The sequence below is a fragment of the Puma concolor genome, chromosome B4 (genome assembly GCF_028749965.1).
Source record: "Puma concolor isolate L17-30 chromosome B4, mPumCon1.1.hap2, whole genome shotgun sequence".
NCBI lineage: Eukaryota > Metazoa > Chordata > Mammalia > Carnivora > Felidae > Puma > Puma concolor.
In genome coordinates, this window is record NC_141673.1 from 142,792,811 (window position 1) to 142,817,840 (window position 25,030).

At 48.9% G+C, this 25,030-nt stretch overlaps 1 protein-coding gene across 7 annotated transcripts in view; it reads left to right on the forward strand.

The window, feature by feature from the left end:
• The window catches only part of DIP2C (DIP2 acetate--CoA ligase C (putative)), a 415,544-nt gene that overhangs the window by 114,472 nt on the left and 276,042 nt on the right, over positions 1-25,030 (forward strand). For 2 of the 7 annotated variants that reach the window (XM_086715072.1, XM_086715077.1), the window contains exon 1: positions 6,446-6,566. The exons of the other annotated variants lie outside the window; for them this stretch is intronic. In XM_086715072.1, the coding sequence (XP_086571198.1) occupies positions 6,461-6,566 (106 nt within the window). In that variant the 5' untranslated portion in view covers positions 6,446-6,460. Of the gene's footprint in view, positions 1-6,445; positions 6,567-25,030 lie in introns of those variants that run through there. 7 annotated transcript variants of the gene reach the window in all.

Here is a 25,030-nt window from a genome sequence, read left to right on the forward strand (position 1 = left end):
TTATATGTTATACATAGTTTGTATACTGTGAGTATATATGCATTCACTGTGTAAATGCATGTGTATACAGTATGCATATGTGTTTTTTTGCTGTATGTATACTACGTACACTGTATATATATGCATCATATGGATACATTATATGCATGTACGCTGTATAGACACAAGTACATACTCTGTGTAGGGACTATACATATGTATAATATTCACATATGTATATAAACTATTATACACTACATGGACATGTGTATTATATACACATACACTATGGGTCTATATGTGTATATACTGTATATGTGCATACACTATACACTATATATTTTTGTGAACACTGTATTTACATAGTGCATGGATATATATTATGTACAGATACACTATGTGTGCAGTATGTGTGTACTGTATATGTGCGTGTGCTCTGTAAGCACTATGTATTGTGGACACCGTGTGCACTGTATATGTATATATGCTATATGGTTATATGCTATGTGTATGTAGGCTACATACAGTTAGGCACTATACGCACGTGTTCTCTATATGTGCATGCGCTCTATGGGCACCTATGTGTGTACGTGTATGTTCAGACACAGTACGCACGTGCTCTATACATGTGCGTGCGCTCTATGGGCGCGTATGTGTGTACGCGTATGGTCAGGCACCGTACGCATGTGCTGTGTACATGTGCGTGCGCTCTATGGGCGCATATGTGTGTACGTGTATGGTCAGGAGTTGTATGCGTGTGCTCTGTACACGTGCGTGCGCTCTATGAACGCGTATGTGTGTATGCGTATGGTCAGGCGCCGTACGCACGCGCTCTGTACGTGTGCTCTCTGGGCGCGTATGTGTGTACGCGTATGGTCAGGAGTTGTACGCGTGTGCTCTGTACATGTGCGTGCGCTCTCTGGGCGTGTATGTGTGTATGCGTATGGTCAGGCGCCATATGCACGCGCTCTGTACGTGTGCGTGCGCTCTCTGGGCGCGTATGTGTGTACGCGTATGGTCAGGCGCCGTACGCACGTGCTCTGTACGTGTGCTTGCGCTTTATGGACACGTATGTGTGTACGCGTATGGTCAGGCACAGTATGCACGTGCTCTGTACATGTGCGTGTGCTCTATGGACGTATATGTGTGTATGCGTATGGTCAGGTGCTGTACACGTGCTCTACATGTGCGCACGCCATATGGACGTGTATGTATGTGTGAACACCACGCATTAGCAGGAACGTGGCTCCAGTAGGGCTCCGGTGAGGCACCAGGCGGCTAGCGCAGGCATAGTGTAGGATAAAACATTTGTTCTCTGCTGGCTGCATGGTACGTGGAACTTGGCGAGGTTTTGTACCTTTGCAGTAATGTGGGAATGATCCCTATCACGTAATTGACATGTGGGCGTGTGTTAGCTTACTCTTCCTAACAGCGCTAGGAAGTGGGTTTTGTCCCCAGAAGGGAAGACCGACTTCACCGTGCCCAGGGTGGCTTGTAGACGCGAAGGGACTGATCAGCTCTCTTGTTCCTTCACTTCTTTATCACAGCCTTTGTTGGTAGCCGCTTAACAGTTACCAGCCGCCAGGAAACGTTCGTCTTCCTCCTGCTGCTCTTTGTTCGGAGGGAGACGAGTGTGCCGTGCTCTGTCACTAAGTAGCAGAAACTTTGTGATGTTGCTCATGGAAGCAGTTAAAAATCAACACAGTGATAACTGTGTTGAAAATGACACATAAGCTCATTTTTAGGGATGGTTTGGAAGGAGGAGTAGGACTTTCAGGATGAGAGAAGGGTGGAGGGCATTTAAGTAAACCGGGAAAATAAGAAGTTTGTGTGAAAAACATGTCCAGGTTTGAGATTTGACAGTAGGATGTTTCAAATCTTACAATATTTGTCTGAAGTTTTCTATTTTTAAATAAGTAATGTCTGTTTGTCATTTCTTGGGGGAACTGCGCTTTTGACGGACTACTGCTAGGATATTCTGCTTTCTTAGAACAAAAGAACAGGCTGTGTCAGAGGCAAACTTCAGGTTCTGCTTCTGGAGAAACAAGTCACAACATTTTAAAAGACGCCGTCTCAGTTCCTTTCTCTGACAGTGAAAAATAATCTTTATGTTTAGTTATGGCCAAGTTCACCTTACTGAACGTGTGTTCCCAGTCTCTTAAAAAAATCGTGTGTGTGTGTGTGTGTGTGTGTGTGTGTGTGTGTGTGTGTGTGATTCATGGTCACTGAACATTTCACAGAAAAAATCTTAAACTGGTTAAATGTAAGTACCTTCGAGGCAGGAAGGTACTCTACGTTCCATGAGCCCCGGGGCCGGTGACAGCGTGGCAAACCCTTTATTCATCCCTTTATTCCCTTGACAGACAGTCACAAGCTCTTACTGTGTGCCTCACGTGGCGTTTGCTGCTTGGGGCACAGAGACGAGCCCGAGGTTCTGTTCTTGGGGAGGCCGTCCTCCCACACGGCACATCACGACCGGTGTGTTCAAGTCTAAGAAACCGGCGTGCGGGCGTCTTTATGGCACAGGGAACATGGCGTTGACCTGAATGTGACGGGTTTTTCAGGTTTCCGTTTGCCTGTATTAATTCCTATTTATAATCCCGATGTTTCCCTTTTCTCGCTTTAAAAACAAGTCCTTGCCAATCACTGACGGATGTGCTCTAAAATCTAGTGGTTTATTCACTTGATTGGACACTATGGTCCGTGATCGGTACCTTTTAAAAACAAGGCTGCCTCGACCAGCCAAAAGAAGTTTCCGCAGATATACTTAATGCCAATTACTGCTGGTATTTGCGACCATCAGTTAATGTACATGACCCTCAAATGAGAATTTACTTTCTAAAAAAGCGATTTCAAAAGGTCTTGCTAAATGGTTTATATATACTTAGTGAATTATACTCATAATAAACTTTGTTGTCTAAGTAATTCTCTGCGTTCCAAAGGTTTTTAGTGTTTTTTTTCCTAATGTTTATTTGAAAGATAGAATGTGAGCGGGGGAGGGGCAGAGAGAGAGGGAGACACAGACTCCGAAGCGGGCTCCAGGCTCTGAGCTGTCAGCACAGAGCCCGACGCGGGGCTCGAACCATGAGATCACGACCTGAGCTGAAGTCAGATGCTTAACAGACTGAGCCACCCAGGCACCCCAGTTCTCTGAGTTTCAAATAAGTGTTAACAAGGTCATGCTCTAGTTTTTTTTTTTACAAGGTGAAGTTGAAAACACAGCCATATTGGATGGAGCAGGTTGAGTTCCATCGTTGGGTCTGTTTCTCTGTAAGCCAGGCCTGCGCACGGACGGGTGGTATCGGTTCTGAGTGCCCAGCATCAGAGCAGCTCTCCTCGGTCTCCCCAGCTCTGCTCAGTATATTGAAGCCATTCTGCCATGTTGGTGAGAAGGATGGGCATGTCGAGTTTCACAAATCTCTTCTCTGGTGAATGGAATCCTATTAAACCAAGTAAGTTTTAAGAGCTGACTTTGTATATATAAAGCACCAAGTGCTGGGAGAGGCCGATGAGCAAGGAGGTTCTACTTGGCCTGCATGAGACCTTGGTGTGATAGCAACTTCACGACAACTGGCTTTGAGCATTTGAAAAACTGTGTACCTTCCACGCTCTGGTTTCCGAGAGCCTGCCTGAGAACCTCTGTGGTTGTGCCATGTTTTGTGTTAGTAAGAGCTTAAGGGTGTTTGCGGTGGGGCAGGTTGTTTTCCTTTTTTATCCATATCTCTCAAAAAAGAGTGTTGCTTTTCCCATCAAGAAGATGGAGGAATTGTTGCCACTTCTCCTGGTTCCCAGCCTGTTATGCTGACCCTCCTGGGCCTAGTGCTTTTTTTCTGTGTTTCTCAGTTAATAAGCTTGGGTTTGGGACTGGGTACTTCACTTGTCACATGCCACGTGAGGCTGTCACCTGAGGACTAGTTTTCTATTTCACTGTTCCCATTACTGGAAGTGCTGTTTTCCAAAGCATAACTCTACTGAATTTTTTCATTTGAATTTATGTATACGTAAAACAACACAAGCATTCTTATAAGCAATATGTAGTTCCCTCTTCTTAATTATTTAGTTGTGGAAAGACTGTCATGGAGTTTTTCTTGCTATAATCTGTGCTAGGAATTGTGCAAAGTCTTCATGGAAAATGATCAGTCTATTACATTACTGATGTTAATGTGTAAAAGAGGAAGTTTTATTGCTAAAAGGAATGGTTCTCTTTATTGATGTGGGTAAATGTTTGAACATTTTTGACCATATAGTCAGTAAGATACATTATAATGTGACTTAATATAAGAAAAGCATCAGTTTTAAAAAATTATCTGTGACATTTTCTTAGAGTCCTCTGCACAATATTTGAGTGGAAAACAGAATCAAGTGTCATCAGGTGGACCATTCAGAATGAGTTCAGACCTCCAGAGCATGGCCCGAGTTTTCTAGAAATAGTCTTGTCACTTTTGAGTTTGTAGTTGCTACTGGTTTGTGGTTGTACTGGAATGACTTCTGTAGTAATTTCAGAAAGCTGCTTTCATGAATAAAATACAGTGTGTTTTTCCTAGCATGTCAATTGTGAGGTTTTTTTTTTTAATGTTTATTAGTTTTTTAAAAATATTTATTTATTACTGAGAGAGAGAGAGACAGACCGTGAGCAGGGGAGGGGCAGAGAGAGAGGGAGACCCAGAATCCGAAGCGGGATCCAGGCTCTATGCTGTCAGCACAGAGCCCGATGTGGGGCTCGAACTCATGAGCCGTGAGATCATGACCTGAGCTGAAGTCAGACGCTTAACTGACTGAGCCACCCAGGTGCCCCAAATGTTTATTTTTGAGAGAGAGACAGAGTGTGAGCAGGGGAGGGGCAGAGCGAGAGGGAGACGCAGAATCCGAAGCAGGCGCCAGGCTCTGAGCTATCAGCACAGTGCCCACCGCGGGGCTCGAACCCATGGACCGCGAGATCATGCCCTGAACTACTCAGATGCTTAACTGAGTGAGCCACCCAGGTGCCCCTTCAGTTGTGAGTTTTGAGATGTGTGAAAACTCTGTTAACAGTTTCTTTCTGGGGCGCCTGAGTGGCGCAGCCGGTTAAGCGTCCGACTTCAGCCAGGTCACGATCTCGCGGTCCGTGAGTTCGAGCCCCGCGTCAGGCTCTGGGCTGATGGCTCAGAGCCTGGAGCCTGTTTCCGATTCTGTGTCTCCCTCTCTCTGTGCCCCTCACCCGTTCATGCTCTGTCTCTCTCTGTCCCAAAAATAAATAAACGTTGAAAAAAAAAATAAAAAAAAAAAGTTTCTTTCTCTTATAGAATTACTGTACTTGGCTTAGTTTGGAAAATGTATGTGAATGCCGTTAATAATTTGAAGCAGTTAATCATAAAATAGATATATAATAGAATTCGGATGTGAATGAACTGTATCGGATGTGACACTGTATCATTTTAGAGTCATTTAAATTTAACAATGTTTAGTCTCTCACTAATATTGAAAATTTCCTCATTATTCCAATTTCTTTAGTGTATCGTTGTTTATAGTCTGAACAGTTGGACCCCTTGAGCAGGGTTCTTATATGATTGCTAATAACTGGGATTATTTTTCATTTCCTTGGATGTGAGTTACATGACTTTGACTTTTGGAATGATATACTACATTTGATAACAGAAGCAATAAAACCTGAGGAGTTCACGTTTGTTAAAATTTATGTGCTTTAAAGTATCTCCCTTGTAGAATGACAGTGGTACCTTTTATGGGTGATTGTATTGTTTTCTGCAAATACTTTTATCTTTACACCTTACTCAGTATTTGGGCATAATGCCCTGTTGTTTGTAGAAAAATCCACAGTGGATAGGACTTCTGAGAGGTCCCAATCTCTGGCCTACTTAGTTGGTCTAATAGGATTGGCTACTATTTAGTTGAACATTGGACAGAGTGGGCTCCTGACACACTGGTCGCAGAGGGTGGTGGCTTTCCAGACGTTCACCTGTGGGGCTGGAGGGAGCCATTTTCTCACCTGGGCTCACACGTTTAAACCTTGCCTACTGGTCTTTTGGAGCTTTGTGCAAGAAAACGTACATATGCCTGTTGGATTTGTAGAAGTTACATAAAAAGGGTGCTCGATTATTTTGTCTTGGGGGCCACTGGGAAGTTTTATCCTTGGTAATCTTAAATCCACTCCACTGTAGAGCTGATCTGTCGCAAGTTACAGACACACCTTGGCGATACCTTGGGTTCATTCCAGACCACGTAAGTAACACAGCATGCAAGTTAAATAGCAGAACTGTATAATCTCCGAAATCAAGGTCAATTTAAAGGACGTTTTGCGGAAATAGCTGCTTGCATCTTGAGTGTGGTTGATCTGTCCCTTGTGTGCCCTGTGCCTCCCCAACAGCTGCCTTAGCAGGTGGGCCTGTGCACACGTGACATGGCAATCCCAGGGCAGAAGTCGGTTACAGGCAGCTATGGGGGGGGGGGGCGGGCTGGAGCATGCATATTTAGATTAAGGTTAAGAATGATCATTGCTGTGAAAACACAGGAGGAAAAACATTTCCCAGCGAACCCAGTGGATCCTGCCAATACATTGCCTCACTCGGACCAAGAAATTGATCCTGGGACAAGTGAGAGACAGAAGAGGAGAGGGGTTGGGGGACGGAGAAGGGAGAGGGGATAGGTGGAGGGAGGCGGTAAAAGTCACTTGTGCTGGGAAGTGGGCAGCGTGGTGGGTGTGGTGCCACCTGTGGAGGTGGCTCGTGAGGCCAGCTTGAGGAGTCAGGCTTCTGGCGCATGTGGGGAGGGCGCTGTGATGAGGGTTTCTGCTTCATCAGTGGGCGACTGTTATGGGGACTCAACGGTGATAAATGCCCACCAAACAGATGATTGCCACGGCGGTTGTCACTTGTTGCGTCCGCCTGGGAAGGGCTCTCCTCCCGGTGGGTCATGCTTGAGCAGCGATGTTTACCCTGGTCAGCTGAGCGGCTTCTCCGTGGGACTGTCAGGGTTTAATGACGTCTCTGTATCATTGCACACCAATTGGCCAGTTCAGATTCTTGAATTCTTGCTGGAGAAAGTACTGAGGTTTGTTGGACTCAGGCCGGTCCAATTGTAGCAACGCCGAGGTGATGTATGATGCCCTTGTTGTACAGGAATCCTGATAAATGATTTCTTTTGAAAAAATAGGCTCTTATCAAAGCTAAATAAGGAATAGTATGTTTTCATCACTATTTTTATATTTATATTCAGCAAACAATTTTTAATGACTGATGGAACTTTTCGGTATTACTAAAGTCCCTTGTGATCTTTTCTTTCTTTGAAAGGGAGTATTTTGCGGATACTTAATTCTAGAATTAATTGGTTGCTTAGCTTGTGTAGGGCAATGTTCTGGGAGGGATAGGAATTTGTGGAGACCAGTGTCTCTAACTCTATCCAGTCCCATGGTGCTGCACAAGCATTTGTAACAACCCCTGTAATGACCGGAAGGCCGTGGATCATACTGAATACAGGGGAGGGCCTGTGGATCATGCTGCCTACAGGGGAGGGGCCGTGGACTCATGCTGCGTACAGGGGAGGGGCCGTGGACTCATGCTGCGTACAGGGGAGGGGCTGTAGATCATGCTAGTAGAGGGAAGGGGCCGTGGATCGTGCTGTGTACAGGGGAGGGGCCGTGGATCATGCTGCGTGCAGGGGAGGGTCCGTGGATCATGCTAGTAGAGGGGAGGGGACGTGGATCGTGCTGTGTACAGGGGAGGGGCCGTGGATCATGCGTGCAGGGGAGGGGCCGTGGATCATGCTAGTAGAGGGGAGGGGACGTGGATCGTGCTGTGTACAGGGGAGGGGCCGTGGATCATGCTGCATGCAGGGGAGGGGCCGTGGATCATGCTAGTAGAGGGGAGGGGACGTGGATCATGCTGCGTACAGGGGAGGGGCCGTGGACTCATGCTGCGTACAGGGGAGGGGCTGTAGATCGTGCTAGTAGAGGGGAGGGGATGTGGATCGTGCTGTGTACAGGGGAGGGCCTGTCGATCATGCTGCGTACAGGGGAGGGGCCGTGGACTCATGCTGCGTACAGGGGAGGGGTGCCGCCTCTGCATGGGGTGGTGCTGGGTCCTTGTGGAGAGTTGGAAACGTGTGGGTGTGGCCTGTGCGACAGCAAGAATGGGAGCTGCAGGCTGTGTTTTGGGAATGGCGGGGGATGGGCTCATGTGGTTGGTGATGGATGTGGAGACCGGGGGGGGGCCTTGGACAGAGGTCCCCCTCTGGCCCGGAGTCAGCAGGGCCTCTGCTGGGCTCCTCCGTGTGTCATTCTGGATGGCACTCTCAGCGAACCGGAAGGCCGTTTCCGTGTCTTCAGAGAGGACACAGTGCACCTCTGGAGCAGGTGTTGTCCTCTGTGGCACATACGGGCCCAGGAGGTGGCTGGGCTGATGCTGGAGCTGTGCAGGGCAGGGGAAGCGCGTGGACTCATTGGTGCAAGACTGAGTCTTTGCCCGTTGGAGGGACCCCCTCCAAGTGGCACCGAGGTCACTGGTCTGTGGTGTGCATGGTGCGCGACTGCCGAGAGGCTGCAGAAATAGTGCAGGAGTGAGCGGCTCAGGTACGTGATGTAGGTCCAGGCAGAGGAGTCGCAGGGAAAGTCCGTGGGTCAGAAATGGTGGGACTTCTGAGTGCTGGCGCTTGTTGGCTCATAGACATGGGACGTGAGGGGGTTACCCTGGCCACAGGGTCCTGCACGTCAGACGTGTGGCTTCACTCTGATGGCCGTGTGCAGGTATGTTCGCCTGCATTACAGTGATGCCCGGGTCACCCTGAGCACGGACTGTAAGCCTTCAACCTCGGTTGAAGTGCCGTCCTGCCACTGGGCGTCGTCCAGCCGTGCTTTGGGTGGTTGGGCACTTGGCTTTGGGCTGGTTATTGCCGCACAGGGACACCTGCTCACTGCCCCACCAGCGCATGCTCTGATGGGTCCCGAGCTGTACTACTTCTCAGATGAACCGCCTTCCTTGTAGCTTTTACAAAAATCAAATCTGAGCTAAGGATGGGACCTTATGTACCTATCGAGGGTGTTTGGAAGCGTCTCCTCCAGCCCTAGATGCCCCAGTGCATTGGTTTTAGTCGGTGACCTTGTTTTGTAGAAACACGGTGGCTGGAGCTGGGACCTTTCTGTGAGGACACAGAGGGCACACGTCTTAGGCTGTACTAGCCACGTCTGGGTCTCTTATGTAGTCATGTTTGTTTGCTTTCAAGAACCCACGAAAAATGTAGAACTCACTCTGAGCTCATTGGATTTCTTCCAGGGACCATAGTTTGAAGACCTTTGGTCACTCAGGTTTGTTCTTGGCGCTGGGAGCAGTAGGGCCATTGGCTACTTTGTTCCTTGACTGCTTGGGCTAAGAAGCGCTCGCCCTGGGGTGGGAAGTTTCCCCGGGCAGCCCCCTTCCCTTTCTGTGAGGCCATTGTCGCTCCTGAATCTGGAGGGCTGCTGACGCCCACACTGCCTCAGGCCCAAGAAACTACGGGCAGGCCTTGGTGGTCCAGCCGTGCTGTTCACTTCTCCCGGGAACATCTCTCAGAGGCATCTGCAGAAACATTCTGGGAGATCCACAGCTGATCTCTAGGTCAGAAAGGAGCTTAATCTTCTCCCTAAGTACACGTGTACCTTCCTGCTCCTGTTTGGATCTGAGACTTGTTGAAGATAGGCTTTTTCTGCCTAAGTTAGACCTTGAGCTCTGATTTCACAAGTGGGTTAGTATTTACTCTTTTTTTAGGGCTATAGAAGTGAACAAAAACCATTTTCCTTCCTCCACGCCTGAACGTGGAAAAGGGACCATGTTCCTTGTTGACTGTTCCCACGCTGCCGTGGGTCTCCCTCCTGGGGTCAGGCAATGTCATGTCAGTTTGTAGAGCCCCGTCCTCTTCCTTGTGTCCCCAATAACTCTTAAGCTCAGGATGGCGACTGATGGCCCAGGACATCCCTTCTGTGCCATAAAGCTGGCCCCAGAACTGTGCTCTGAGCCTTGATCAGAAACTCTTGCTGATGCTCAAGGCAGGTAAGTGAAGCTGCGAACAGTTTCCCCAGAAACACTCAGACGACTTAGGAAGCACTTTTGACCAAGAGGAACCACAGCCAGGTTAATTTTCTGCTGTTTCTCCCCTTTGTGTGTTAGCCACAGCCTCACAGATGCCAGGTTACTGTCCTTGGGCCAGAGTTTCCGATGTCGTGGGTCTGGAATGGGCCCAAATATGTGCCTTTCTAACAAGTTCCCAGGCTTGTTCAGAACCACTGATCTACCCTCTGGGAGCCCACTTTGTGGTGGAGTTTAGTGTCTTATTTCCATTTACTTAGAATTACTTTTCCGGAATAGGTCAGTTATCACAAATAGATTTAAACTCCTGGAGCGTCAGTTCTGAGGCTGTGTGGCTGTCATTTCATGGTTTGAGGAGGAGGATGTCTCTCATCTGCGTCTTGATTCAGAGGAAGGGCTTTGGGGGAGCAGGGGTGTGGTCTGCAGAGCCCCATTCTCGTCTGGCCCTCAGGTTCACCCTAGCTGCCCTGTTAGCCTGTCCACATGGCCCTGGGCTGTCCAGTGAGCGGCCATTTCTGCAGATGAGGATCAACAGGGGCCACAACTACACTCCCGTTTGGGCCGCTCTGTGGTGCCCGTGGTGTCGTAGAAGCCTTGTCTCTGTGGTGAGATCCTCAAGGACCCTGAGCCGCTCGCTGTTCAGACAGGCTCCTGTTTTCCACCTGCCGCTGGCCTGGGAGCCTGCTGTGGGTGCCCACAGCTGGAACCGGCCGGCCCGTCCCCTCCACACCGAGTGTCGCTGCTGCCTTCTGAGTGTGACAGCTTCAAGTCTAAATGAGCTGTAAAAATAGCAGCTGTGCCAGAGAGTTAGCACTATTTATTCTTGGAATGGTTTTTAAAATAAAAGAAGAAAGCCAAGTGTAGAAGTAAAGGCTTTGGTCGTGTCTCCTGGTGGCCCAATGTTTGTGTATCACGTGAACAGACGAGTAATAGTACAGCCTTCTAAAGAAAAGCATATTTGTAGGATTCCTTTTTTAAAGGTCTATTAAAAGTAAGCTTTCAATAAATAGTAGTCATGATTTAGTTTCCAATTGGCAAAAATTACATGGCAGCTCTTTTGAGAAGTGACCAGGTAAGCTGTTACATTGTTTGGACTGAAAATTTTAATATAAGAATGCTCTAAAAGAAGCACTGATTTTAGAACTTTTTTAGAGGGGCACCTGGGTAGCTCAGTTGGTTAAATGTCGGCTCAGGTCGTGATCTCACGGTTTGTGAGTTCAAGCCCACGTCTCAGCCTGTATGCTGACAGTGTGGAGCCTGCTTGGAGTTTTCCCTCTCCCTATCTCTCTGCCTCTCCCCTGCATGCAGGCACCTGCTCTCTAAAATAAACAAACAAAAAAAACCCTTTTAATGTATCTCTTAAAAACAATTTCGAAATTTGAAAAGCACCTTCTTGTTTCTCTGATGTGGTTTGGAATCTTCTTTCCATTGTAAAGTTGCAAGGGTGTCAGGATGGAGGTGTGCTGTGGTGACAGGCGAACCAGCAGAGGAGGACATGCGCTGCTAAGGCAGCCACTTGAGTTTAACAATAAGTCACAGACGCAGCTTTTGTGCTAAATGATGTTCCATTTTCCCGGATGTGTTGTAAGTACTAATCAAGTTTCTTTGTTTATTCAGACTCAGCAATATTTTTTTTTTCTTTTTAATTTTCTTGAATGTTTGTTTATTTTTGAGAGAGAGAAAGAGTGTGAGTGGGGAAGGGGCAGAGAGAGAGAGGGAGTCACAGAATCCGAAGCAGGCTCCAGGCTCTGAGCTGTCAGCACAGAGCCCGACGTGGGGCTGGAACCCACGAACTGTGAGATCATGACCTGAGCTGAAGTTGGACGCTTAACCGACGGAGCCACCCAGGCGCCCCTCAGCAGTATTTCTATTACGTTATGAAGCTATTGGATACTTGTGAGCAGAGCACTGCGTTGAAGTGTGTATAATTCCCGTGTTTAAGTTTTCTTTGCGACGGTGAGTTTCTGTCACTGTGTGTGTAACAGTGCTTCTCTCTCCATGGGTTTGAAATTTAAGTGCATTTGGTGATGTGGTGGTAGAAACTAAATTTGCACGTAGCAAGTGGAAAAGCATGGTTTTGTGTCTTAGTGCTTGTGAATTCTGGGTGTAACCAGCATAGTGGGCTGTGGAAAATGCCTTCTTTTAAAATGGGAAAAACTGATTACTCCTCATAGTCATTGTTTAAAAAAGCAGAACCAAGATGGAAAAGAAACTTTCTGGGCTAATTCTAGTTGAAGGCCATTTCATTCTTGCAGGATGTATATTTTTCAAAGTGTAGGTGGTGACCTTGCAGTAGTGTGCCTTAAGTGAATTAAACATTTTGGAGGGCAGTACTCGCTTTCTACTTACAGATGTGCGTATACTCTAGTGTAATTCTTGGTGCAGGGATGTTCCTGACCGTCAACACTTGGTCCGTTGACGGAAGGCTGTGTTCTCCTCCTGGCCCGTGGGCAGCCGGGGCCCTAACGCTGACCAGGGCGGCCCCAGGTTTGAGCTGGCCCAGCTGCCCATAGACGGGGTGTCCTTCCAGCTCCCCAGTGATGCTGCGGTCCTGTACCTGCAGCATAGGGCAGCTTGGTGCCTTTCCCCTCAACAGCAGTAGGGAAATCTGTAGCAGATAAGGGGGCAGGTAAGTTTTTTCCTCTTCTCTTCACCTTCAAGAAGGCTCTGTGTGGCATTGCCAGGCTTTGTAGTAGAAGACTGAACTCAGTTGTGATGCAGTTTTGCTCGAATATGATAGAAGGTCAAAATGAGAGAGAGAGAGAGAGGAAAATAACTTTTGTTGTCTGGTTGTTTGAATTTTCCAACAAGTCAGGTTGAAAATATATTTCTTGTTTTCTTGTTTATATCTGTACGTTTTTAAAATGTCAAATGCAGGAGCGCCTGGGTGGCTCAGTTGGTTGGGCATCCGACTTCAACCGAGGTCAAGCCCCGCGTCGGGCTCTGTGCCGACAGCTCGGAGCCTGGAGCCTGCTTCAGAGTCTGTCTCTCTCTTTCTCTGCCCCTCCCCTGCTTGCACTCTGTCTCCCAAAAATAAATAAATATTAAAAATTTTTTTAATAAAATGTCAAAAGCAAATGGGTGGTTTTAGCCGAAGTGGCCTCCAAAATAGCAGTTTTTAATGTAATACCTGCTATATGTCAGGCACTGTTCTAAGTGCTTCGTAAAGATGCCATTGATTCCTTTAATCCTCCTAAAAACCTTAACAGGCAAATACTATTACTTGTATTTGCACAAGTGAATTGTCAGTGTAATTGGGATAGTCAGGTGTGGAAAATGCCTTCTTTTAAAATTGGAACTCACAGGTAAAGACCATGATGCCAAAAGGTTCAAACATGCCTTGGAGATATTGTGGGTTTGGGTGTAGACTCACTGCAAGAAAGCAAATATTGCAACAGAGTGAGTGAAATGAACTCTCTGGTTTCCGAGTGCATACCTGTTACGTTTACTCTATATGGTAATTAAGTGTGCAGTGGCATTATGTCTAAATGTAAATACCCAAGTTAAAAAAAACTTGATTGCCAAAAAATGCTAATTATCATCTGAGCTTTCGGCAAGTCATAATCACCGATCAGGGGTCACCATAACAAATATAACAATAATGAAAAGTATGAAATAGTATGAGAATGACCAAAATGTGATAGAGACCTGAAGTGGGTGAGTGCTGTTGGAAAAATGGTGCCAATAGACTTGCTTGACACAGAGTTGCCACAAACTTTCAATTAAAAAAGGAAAAAGAAAAAATCTAGAGAGTTCAATAAAATGAGGTATGCCTGTCCTTGTACAAGATGACAAAGCAGAGGTTTAACACAGGCGTCTGGCTTTGGAGCTGGTGCAAATCCCTGAGTAACCGTGGACTCTGGCTTCTATCCAAGGTGGGGTGACACCCCCCCCCCCCCCCCCCCACCGGCAGCATCACCCTTCTGCCTCAAAGCACAACAAAGGATGTGGACAATCAGTTTCCAAAGGACTTGACCTGACAGATGGGAAATGAGGCAGGTGAGCCCTGGGGTGAGCTCCTCCTGCCTTGAGGTCCCTGGTCCTCTGTGTGTGGAGGGGACCCAGGCAGAGCCCAGGGAATCGTGACCGAGGAGACTGGCTGATCGACCCTGGACACTAAGGGATGGAAGCTGGTTCAGCCCGCGAGAGCCAGAGAGGTTCACGTGACCCCACTCCTCCGCTAAAGCAGGAGGGATTAAAATCTTCCCCCAGCATAGCTGCAGGTAAATGATACAGTGAGCACCCTGTACCTTAAACGCCGAGTGATTCCACAAGCCCCGTAAATTCGTCCTCCGATGCCTTTCCCTTGCACGTCGTCCCCGGGATGACTTCTAACCCCTCTCAGCAGATCCCACTTCAGGTTGTTCTGAACAAGTGTCATCTCAGCTTTGAAAATACCGTCCTTTGTAGTTGGTCCATCCAGAGTATTCCTAGGGGACAGTTCTGGCATCTCAGACTCCGATCCTTTGAATAAACACTGAGCAGTGTTGGAACTATTGGTTTGTTAAGAGCCAAGGAAAACTTGGAATAATTTGCCGTGTTAATTGTCGATGTTGCTTCGTGTTCTGAAGCCTCAAATGGCTGCTGTTGCTGAAAGGCTGCTGCTCTTTACAAAGTTTATTTTCCTCTGGACACACGTCCTGAGTCGCTGTGGTCAGACACAATGTATCTCGCTGCCCCCGACCGCCTTCCCCTGCTTAGCTGACAGACACGCCTCTGAGACATCGGCTACAGTTTCAATTTTGTTCTTGGTGGAATTCTGCTGTGATGTAGTTAGTGTTAGAGTTTGGGCACGTTGGCCCAGCTGTCGTGTGCTGGCCTCGTGAGCACAGTGCTTTGTCGTTCATCTCTGTGACTAAGTATTTCCCGCTCTTCTCTGCTGAAAAGGATCATATTTATGTGTGTTTAATTTTTTTTTTTAAGTTTTATTTGTTTAGAATCTCTACACCCAACATGGGGCTGGAACTCGACCCCGAGATCAAGAGTCACACGCTCCTCTGACTGAGCCCACCGGGCGCCATAAAAGGGGTGCATCTGAAATCCACTTTTCTCTTTTTGTTTTGACGTGATGACATAAGATATTACACACAGGATCTACATGGCACTCAAGATAGAACCGCCTCCCGTGCGTCGTCGTGAGGCGCACGTAGCTCCCGTCACAGCACTGCAGAGTGACAGAGTCACGTGCCAGGCACAAGGAGTGTGGCTGTGCCCCAGGGTGACTGCGGTTAGGGACACTTAGATTTGAACTTGGTAAAACTTTAATGTGTCACAAAATAATATTCTTCTGATTCTTTCCACCACCTGAGAGTAGACGCCCAGTTTTCAGCTCATAACTGTGCAGAAGCAGGGTGTTGACTGGATTTGGCCCCCAGGCTCAGGTTCCTTGGTCCCTGACTTAAAGTAGTTTTGAGAAAGTCTGTTGAATACCTGTGTATAATTCTCATTTTCTCCTGAAGATCGGTCTGACTCAGTTTGGTAAATTCTGTTAATTAATTTCCTTTTATTTACAGGGGGTAAAACACAGCTGCCATTGGTAGGAGATGTTTTAGGATGAAGGATACTTGAAAACTTTCTATTCTCATTAAGGAACAAATACAAAAAATAGGGAAAGCTTGCAGCTTTAAGAACACTTAAGTATTCACCTATAATGGGGGAAAAAAATAAACCCCAAGCCAGACCTTATAACCGTATGCATAGCAGAGCCAGCCTGCAGGACGCCTCAGGAAAAGCCGTGGGTGTTGGTCGCCATTGGCTGTGAGCCCTGAGGGACTTGCGGGCTGGGTTACGGGAAGACATTTGACTCAGATTTCAATGCAGTAGGTGGATCTAAGCCTGGGACGATTTCCAGGAGGTGGATGCAGGGGGTATGGAGGCTGTAGTGTGTGGTTGTCAGGCGGGTCCACACGGGCGAGAGCCCTGTCCGTAGACATCCTGCAGGTCAGTGGGGGCTCTGCCCAGGTCGTGTACAGATCAACACATGCGAACCTTGACCCGTGTTTGTTCCTTTTAAAAGCGGGCAAGTTGAGGGGGCACCGGATGGCTCAGTTGTTAAGCGTCCGACTTCATCTCTGGTCACGATCTCACAGTTCGTGAGTTTGAGCCCCGCGTCCGGCTCTGTGCTGACAGCTCAGAGCCTGGAACCTGCTTTGGATTCTGTGTCTCCCTCTCTCCCTCTGCCCCTCCCCTCCTCAAAAAAATGAATAAACATTTAGTTCTGCCCTATTGTTAGAATGCTGCTGGCCTGTCATAATTATGTTCACTGTTGAAAACTATTTTGGTTTCTGGAATTTTCTGCAGTGGATTGTTTATCGATGAAAACATGAGAAGTTGGTTAAGCAAGAGAAAATGGTTTGGAATACATTGGTTTTCAGTGAGGAAGAAATCTGGAAGGCTGTTCATACAAATCCCGTTACAAATGTGTAGTAATAGAACATTTAACATTCGAACAATTTTTAAAATGGAAAGCATCTTAATTTGGGATGGTCAATTTAAAATTGCAGTCATAAGTACACATGTGTATATTCATGTGCTCACACACACACATGTGGGGTGAAAAAAATGGTGGTATCTGCTAAAAAAAAAAGGGGGGGGGAATTTTGTCTGGTTAGTAGAGATTTTATAATTTATCCGGAGTCTCTTCATGTGTCAGATACTTGAAACTGAAATTAGAGAAAATGATAAATCACATTTCTTTACAGCAAAGTGATGTCTTTGAATAGAGAGCCACCGTTCTTAAAGTAACGATTCACAGACAGAAGCATCCATACACAGCTTCGTCAGGAGCATAGTTGTGGTTCTGGAGCTCCGTTTTCTCAACAGGAAAATTTACCTTGTTTGGTGTTACTGACAGAAAATTCTTGAGTGTGGACCTCTTTACAGCGTTTTAAACATTAGAAAATAGCCTGATGCCTGTCCTTTTGTACTTGGGACCCTAGCGGCGAGGATCATTTTTGGAACCTTGGGAAAATCAAAAGTGGGAATAACAAAAGATACAGCAGACTTCCTGCAGTAAAATTCCTGCTTTTTTGTAAAGAAATATCTTTCTGAAACATGCCCGCACCCGACCCTGGTGGTGGTGTGCCTTCTCTGTCCACAGTCCGTTAGCAGGAGTGGGGCGGGCACGCGGCTGAGCAGGCAGCAAGAAGTGTGGAGAACCAGGGGGCGCGAGGAGACCAGGAAGAGACCCTTCTGTCATCACTCAAGGTCGTGGTGGCCACCAAGCCCGGAATGCGGCTTCCGTGCTGGTCATGTGCAAATGGTGTTGACATCGGTGAATCAGTGGTTTCACGGGAGGGCGAGTGTTAACTCCAGAAGGACTTTGTCTTCCAGTGGTTACAATCGGAACAGGAACCTCCTGGTGTCTGGAGCCTTCCTTCCCAGCAGACAAGCTGCACTGGCACCAAGAGTGAGGGGCTGCGGTCACTTGCTTGAAGAGGTTCCCTGCTGGACTCAAGTCCAGCGTGAGTGCAAGGACACTGCGGGGAACGGGACCACGGCTCCACGCTCGCGAGCCAGGGAGACTTGTCGCGGGTGCGGGCCCATGCGTACAGCTGTCTGAGGTGTGGACTCCAGGGGAAGCCAAAGAAGAAAAAATACACAGTAGGCCTGGACAGATACCCTGCCACGTGTTCAAGTTCGGGGGCTTTATTACTGGGGCTTTGAAACGAGAAACCCTACCGGGTGCCGATCCGCCAGTACCTCGCCAAGTGTGTGTGTACACGCATGAACACGTACGTACCCGTGTGTGAGAACATCTCCTTCAGGCGGTTTGGAATCCCCTGGCCACACGCTGATCATCAGCCCTACTTTGTGAGGCTTCTTCCCCTCCAAGAACAAGAAAACACACGTATGAAACAGAACCAGAAAGCCATTTGTTGCTGAGGGCACCGTGTGGTAATTAATACTTGCTGAGATTAGCTGATCTTTCTGGCCATCAGTGGGTTTTCAAGCATGTTAGTTATTGAGTTACAGCCAAGGGGCTAAGTTTGCTTAGAAACCAGCCTGAGAACCCGTGATGCATCGAGTGGGCCTCTTCCCGGGAGCAACTCGGGTTGGTTGCCAGCAAGTAGAGGACGTCGGAGAAGCTTGCACGGTGATACATCAGGCGGTCAAGAACTTACATCCTGACTGAGTCTTAATTAGCAGCGAGGTGTCCTTTGAAGATGAGTGTTTGTGGGACTCACGTGTCACCGGCTTTTGTTTCTTTGTTCCCAGTGCCACCCACTGAACGCCGCTTAGCTCTGCCCTCCATTCCTGTGCCGTCTCGCGGCCTTCCCGCCCGGCTTTCCTTCTTGCTGTACGCGTGCCCTCTTCCTCACGGGATTTAGCCCCGGGAGCCCAGGGCCGTGCGCCGTGTACCGTGGGTGCTCGGGACACACTTGGATCGTGTGGTCCCTTCGTGGGTCACTGTCGGCTCCGGCGACTGCATTGTCTGGGCCTCCCAGCGCCCTGTCCCTCGGGCCCCGTCAGGCACAGTGGCAGACGGGGTGCCAGTGGTTGGAGCTGGGGGATGGGGAGGGCATTTGGTCCAGGGCAGAAATCCGTCTCGAGGTCTCTGTGTCTCAGGTTGACGGGCTAATTGGTGGAATGAGCGTCTGTTTCTCCCGATGGGACTCTGGGACTCAGGGACAGTGGCCACGCTGCCGCCGGCGGTCGGGAGGGAAGCACACAGGTGTGAGCGGAGCACGGTGCGGGGGTGGGGGTGGGCGGGCAGGACGGCCACAGTCTCGGCGGGTGTGCAGTCCTCGTGGTGGGAGGTTCTCGGCCGTCACCCGTGGCTGGAGGACCGTCAGGAACTCTGCAGGATGCATCGTCATCAACGTGAGGAATGATGCTGACTAAGCCGCCAAGTCACAGGCTTTGAGGATGTGCGTGGGGCCCTGAGGCGGGAGTGCTTGTTCTGGGCTAAGAGCTTCCTTCTTGAGTAGAAGTTCTGTCGGGGAGAAAAAGCAGTCTTCCCTCTACCCTCCTGAGTTCTTAGCTGACACCCCCGTAGTAAACAAGATGGACGAGAGAAGAGAAAAGAAGTTTGTTAATCTGTGTTACCTCGTGTACACACGGGAGATGCCCAGGGAAGCTGGTCTCTTCCCGAGATGGCTTAGACTTGGGCTCCTGTGCCATCCTCATGGGGGGGGGGTGCAGGCCTCTCGGGGAGTGAACGGGTTGGGGGGGATGGCTGGGTCCTCAGAGGAACAGATGGGAGGGGGACAGTTTTTGACAGTCTTCTGGGTGTGAGCCTACTTCTCAGTTCGTCTCCTGTGACAAGAGTCCGTCCTCCTGGTTGATGGGTCTCCCGGAGAGGGACCGAGGATGCAGAGGTCCTTCTGGAGGATCTGTCTTCAGGCATCTGAGGGGAGTTCAGAGAAAGTCTTTCCTTGCACCTGCTGTCTCCTGAGTGCCTTCTGCTCAAATAACCATGTGCCATGGCCGCCCATCTGCGATGTTGTCCTCTGGTCCTACCTGGCCATGCCGTGCCCTGTCCTGTCTGGTTCTTTGCTCTAGGGCTCCCCCACAAAGACAAGACACCCAGGCCTGGCTCTGTGCCCAGTTACGGATCACGTCTAGGGTCTGGTGGCCCACATGCCCAGGCACTCTTGTCATCATTAGACCCCTCATCACAGACACAGAATTGCCTTCCAAACTTGTGGCCACCAGGAAGTACAGCCAGTGCTCACACAGTGCATTGATGATAATTCTCGAGAAAAGGAGAAATGTCGCTTTTTATTAGCTTGTGTGATCTCACAGATGCAAATAGACCATTCTCATAAATGTTCAAAATCTTGAACGGTCTCCCTCAGACTCCTGGTTGGCAGTCACTGGTCTGATCCCACCACCTGCCTGTCTTGCTGAGCGGGAATTACAGGAAGAGTCGGGGGACGTCTCTGGGGTCTCCGTGAAGGCTCTAGGGTTCTGTCTCCTCCTCTGGGTTCTTCCCATTACGTGCTTAATGGCACAGCCGTGGGGGAGTGTTGTTACAGGTCCTGAGCTATTAGCTGGCTAAGTGAGTTAACAGACACTTTTCATTTTGTTCCAGTGTTGCCTGAAGTAACTTAGAGAAGTGTTTACCAGAGCCAGATACACTTGGGGCTTGGCTTTGCATCTCAGTGGCTCTCTTCGTTCTGAATGCCTTCTATAGAGAACACCCTTTGTTGCAGAGAAATCTGAGTCCCAGAGCTGGAAAAGTCTTAATGGGCTTCTTGTCGTAAGGGTTAGTATCGGACAGAACCTCTGACTTTTGAAACGTTTTTATTTTATTTTTGAGAGAGAGACAAAGTGTGAGTGGGGAAAGTGCAGAGAGAGAGAGAGAGGGAGACACAGAATCTGAAGCAGGCTCCAGGCTCTGAGCTGTCAACACCGAGCCCAACACAGGGCTTGAACTCATCAAGTGTGAGATCATGACCCGAGCCGAAGTCGGCCGCTTAGCTGACTGAGCCACCCAGGCATCCCTGAAACATTGATTCATATGCGCCTTATCAGGTCTGAGGTCATCGCGAGGGAAAGTGACATTTCCTTAACCAGAAACGGAAGAGTCCCTTGATGACCCTTTGACAGTGGATGGCCTGAGTGCTGGCCAGCTGTGCCAGCCTGCACCTTGGCCCCTGACCCACATCTGCATCTTGGGGCGTTTGTCTTTCCATTCTGACAACTCAGACCTCTCTTGACTACTTAATCTAGAGTCGTTATTCCCCGGTGCCTCCTACCTTTAACTCCTACTGATCTTTCATTGTGTGCTCACTGTTTTCTCTGCCTTCCGGCTCCTTCCACCAGAATGCTCCCCGAGAGCCAGTTAACAGTGGCAGATTCTTAGTGGGTGTTTGATAAATGTTTACAAATGGATTAATGAATGACATGGGCATTTGTAAGTGCAGAAGATAATTGGTTGGTTATCCAGAACTCTGTGAGCTCATGGTTTGTAGCCAAGCTGTCCTGTTTCTGCTGGCTGCTAACCCTCACCAGATTGTGCATCGATGGTTTAAAAATGTATGTGTGCTGTGTGTGGCTGTATGTAAAAGGAATACTCGTTTTTGGAATAGCGTGATTGATGGAAAGATGAGGAAAAACTGCTTCGTAGGAAAAAGGCTGCGGCACAAACTCTCTGCTAAAGGTTTCTAGAGGAAACAGTCAAAACAAATGTTTCCATAAAAACCCAAACCAAACACTGACCACTTGTGGGAATTAAGTATGAATACCAAGCAGTACCTAGAATCTTTGTAGAAGGGTCATTTCACAAAACATTAATGGTTCATCCCGCTTTTTTAAATAGCTGGAGAATAAGGTTCTCTTGGAAAGCACACTGATGAGGTTAGTAGTTGATGCTTCCCATTGTCCTTTATCCAGCAGTGACAGATTGTGTGGTTTCCGTGCACATTCATCACATTTTAGACCTGGTTGGAATATGCCAACAGACCCCAACTTTCAGACCAGTCCAGTCGCTACTGTACGTTTGACTGAGCGTCTTTATCGTTGGGTGGAAAACGTCGTGCTCTGTTGTTTAGACCCCGCTGAGCGGACGCGAGCGGAAGGAATGGCGGAGCTGGTGGAGGCAGAACCCGGGATGAAGGTGTCGTGTTTTACGAGCCAGCGAAGACCTTTCCTGTTTGTAACTTATAGTTTCCCTCTGCCGCCGTCTGATGCCGTCTGATGCTGATGTTGACGGGTTTTGTGGTGCTGAGCTGCCTGTGTCCCCTGTTTTCTGCTGTCCGTTTGCTACACGGACCCCCCCCCGTGGGCTGGCCTGCCTCCCTGTTCCACAGCCTGCCACGGGCCGTGTGCTTCGTCGAAGGGCCTACACCTAGCCCTTTGGAGAAACTTCGGATTTTCTACTGCCGTGCTTTGAAATTAAATGTAATTAAATAAGGCCAACACAGGCAAATCAGTCCTGTGTTTCATATGGCAGCTTATCCTCAAATAATCCTATGTATCTGTATACTTTTTTTAAGTAGGCCTTACGTCCAGCATGGAGCCCAATGTAGGGCTTGAACTTGTGTCCCTAAGATCAAGACCTGAGCTGAAGTCGAGAGTTGGACGCTCACCCAGCTGAGCCCGCCAGGTGCCCCTATGTTTATATGTATGCATTTTTGAGTAAGGAGAGGGTTTTGGATTCGGGGGTTGAACATCTAAGTTCAGAGGAGTGTAACTCGTTACTTGTGTGGACAGTTTGGGCTCGTCCTTGCAAGGAAAGAGTGAGGAGAGGGCCGGGCCTTCTGGGCTGGCTGTGTAACTTTGGGCACGTGCTTTCTTGGAACCTGTTTATCGGGAAAGAAGGGAAAGGAATTCCTGCCTCGAGGGCGGTGTTGAGAGAGCTCACGGCCTGCGGTGTGAGCTGGGTTTTATTACGTGTGTAATTCTTTGGTAACAGTGTATCTGGCAGCAGAATGCATTATCTTGCAATTTGTAGAAAATTACGTAAGGGAGAATGCAAACGAGGACACTAATGTAAGAACTGGTAGGCGCTAGAGCATCTTCCTTTAAGTGTTTTTGTTACTTCAGCTCTGGCGGTGTTGCCAACTCCTTATGCAGCCGAGACACCAGTGTCTCCCACATTCTCTCCCTCTGTCTCTGTGTCTCTGTCTCCGTCTTTCCCTCACACTAGAACAGAGGCCCAGACATCGATACTTTCCAGCTGGCCCTTTTTAGCAGTTGGCTGGGGAAGCGGAGGGAAGGGGGCCGTTACTACAGAAATCAAGGGAATTGAAATAGAATGTGAGCTACTTGAGTGTCTTGTTTTTTGTTTTGTTTTTTTTTTTTTTAATTTTAATCTAAGTACAAAAGGCAAGTGTCCAAACACAATGCCTGTTAATCATCCCGCATGGACTCCGAGTCTGGGGTCCGCGGTCAGAGCGTCTTGGCCCGAACCCACTGGTGTTTTTGCCAACTCTGCACCAAACATTTAGAAGTACTACAGGAAGAATAAAGGAAACATTTAATTACGAGATCTCTGATAAAAATCCCAGAATCGTGTTAACGACCATTTTTCAGATTTATCCACAGACGGGTCTTGGTTAAGTAGATATTCGTTGCCGGCGTCTGTTGGACGCTGAGAGCAGGTGGGGGAGGTGCAGCCTCCGCTCTGGAGAGGCCGCGGACAAGGGCTGGCGTGGGGGGTGGTGTGTGCGGTGCGGAGCGGGCTCCAACCGGGTCTTGGGAGAGCGGACACCAGGTGTGATTGTTACGGTCTTGGTGAGTCCATACATGTGCAGGCATTGCTGCATACCCACTCAGATCACGTGATCACATAATGCTTCTCCACTGAACGTTTCTTGCGTCTGCAGATATTCTGTGGCAAAGGGAATCTGGCAACGGTGAGTCACCGAGAGTGATGCCGCGTTGCTGGTGGGCAGGGCTCCACGCGTGACGCTGGGAGAGACCAGAGAGGGAGCCGGGAGCGGGTCCCGCACCCCAGTAGCCTGTGCGTGTTAGTCGTCCATTGTTGTTTTAACAAGTTACCCCAGAACGTCGTGGCCTCAAACAGCGAATATTTGTTCTTCCCGTTTTTAGGGTCCCGGGTCCACGGGTAGCCTTGACCCGGGTAGTTCTGGCTCCAGACGTTGGCGGGGCTGCATACACCTCAAGGATCTTGTCCCCCTCACCACCTGAGCGTCCCTGGAGGTCCTCTCACAAGACCTCCTCTTCTCACAGCATTCCTTGTGCCACGTTTCACTGACAGCAGACGGAGGGGCCCCGGACGTGGGGTCACTGGGGCCATCTGGACCCGGCTCCCAGGCCGTGTAGGATTTGGGACGCGATCTTAAAGTTGAGTTAGGCCTGAAAGAGTTTGAACTGGGGTTTGACATAATCTGGAATACAGAGAAGGAGCAGAGAGGCACGGGGATAGCTAAAAACACCAGGGTCCTTGGGGTGCACAGACAGGCTTCTGGTTGGGGGGTTGCAGAGTTCTGGTTGTCTTGGGACCGGTTATATGGATGCTCACTCTAAAATAATTCATTATGGCATGCACTTGCTTTCGGAGGTCGTCTGTTCTGTTTGTAATGAAGAACGCAGAGGGTTCGTCGGGAGCTGTCCAGGGGTACCCTCAGGTGGGGATGCGGCCGTGCCATCGCAGGACAGCAGGGAGCTTTGAGCACCGGGCGGACGGTGCTGTTTCCTGAGGTGGTTTTGTGGGGGATGAGGTTGAGGGCAGTGGGACAGACTGAGTTTGTTCAAGGTCCTTGGAGATTTCCCGTGGGGCGATCAGGTGGCTGGTGGGTTGTCTTCAGGGAAGGTCCAGGTGGACATCCGCGGACGCTCAGGATGGAGGAGAGGGGCTAGAGGGGACCAGCCAGAGAAACTGAGGCACCGTTTCCCCTCAGACTCTGCTGTTTTCCTCGGTGCTCCATGTCCTGTGTGAGATCCTCCCAGGATCTCTAGGAAGAGGGTGGTCGGGTCACCAAAGTGTCTGTGTCACCCTGTGTGCTTATCTGCATCTTCCATTTATGTTTCTTCCTTTCGTTGTCCTGCAGATCTGATAAAAATGATTACATTTTGAAATTAATGTGACAGAATAAGAACAGGAAGGCATGTGGCGTGGGTGCATTAAAAGGATGAAGAAGTGGTTTCTGGGATGGGAGTCAGCAATGCCACGTGGGTTTGCCAGCAGCAGCCGTGGCATCAAGAGTGAATGGGCCTCCGGTCACATGCTCAGATGGTTCCCCGGGTGCCCCTTGGCATGGAGCTGTGCATGGGGACGGTCCGGCCTGCACCTGTTCCCGTGTGCTGATTTCCAGGACGGGCTCAGAGGTAGTTTCCGAGCGGCCTTTCCCTCTGACGGCCTGTCCACACCCCAGAGCCTCCTGCGTTGCGTTTTGGTCATTGCTGCCTGTGCTTGGGGCCCCTTCACCTTGGTCCCTCAGGCCTATTCAGGGATGGGTCGGCCGTGAGCACCAGCTTAATTGTTTCCGAGTTCAGGTACAAAGCTTTCCAGAGTCTGAATGAAAACCTTATTAGGACAGTAAGTATGTTTGTGATGCTGAATGGGAAGGGTGTTTTAAAATGAGCCTTGT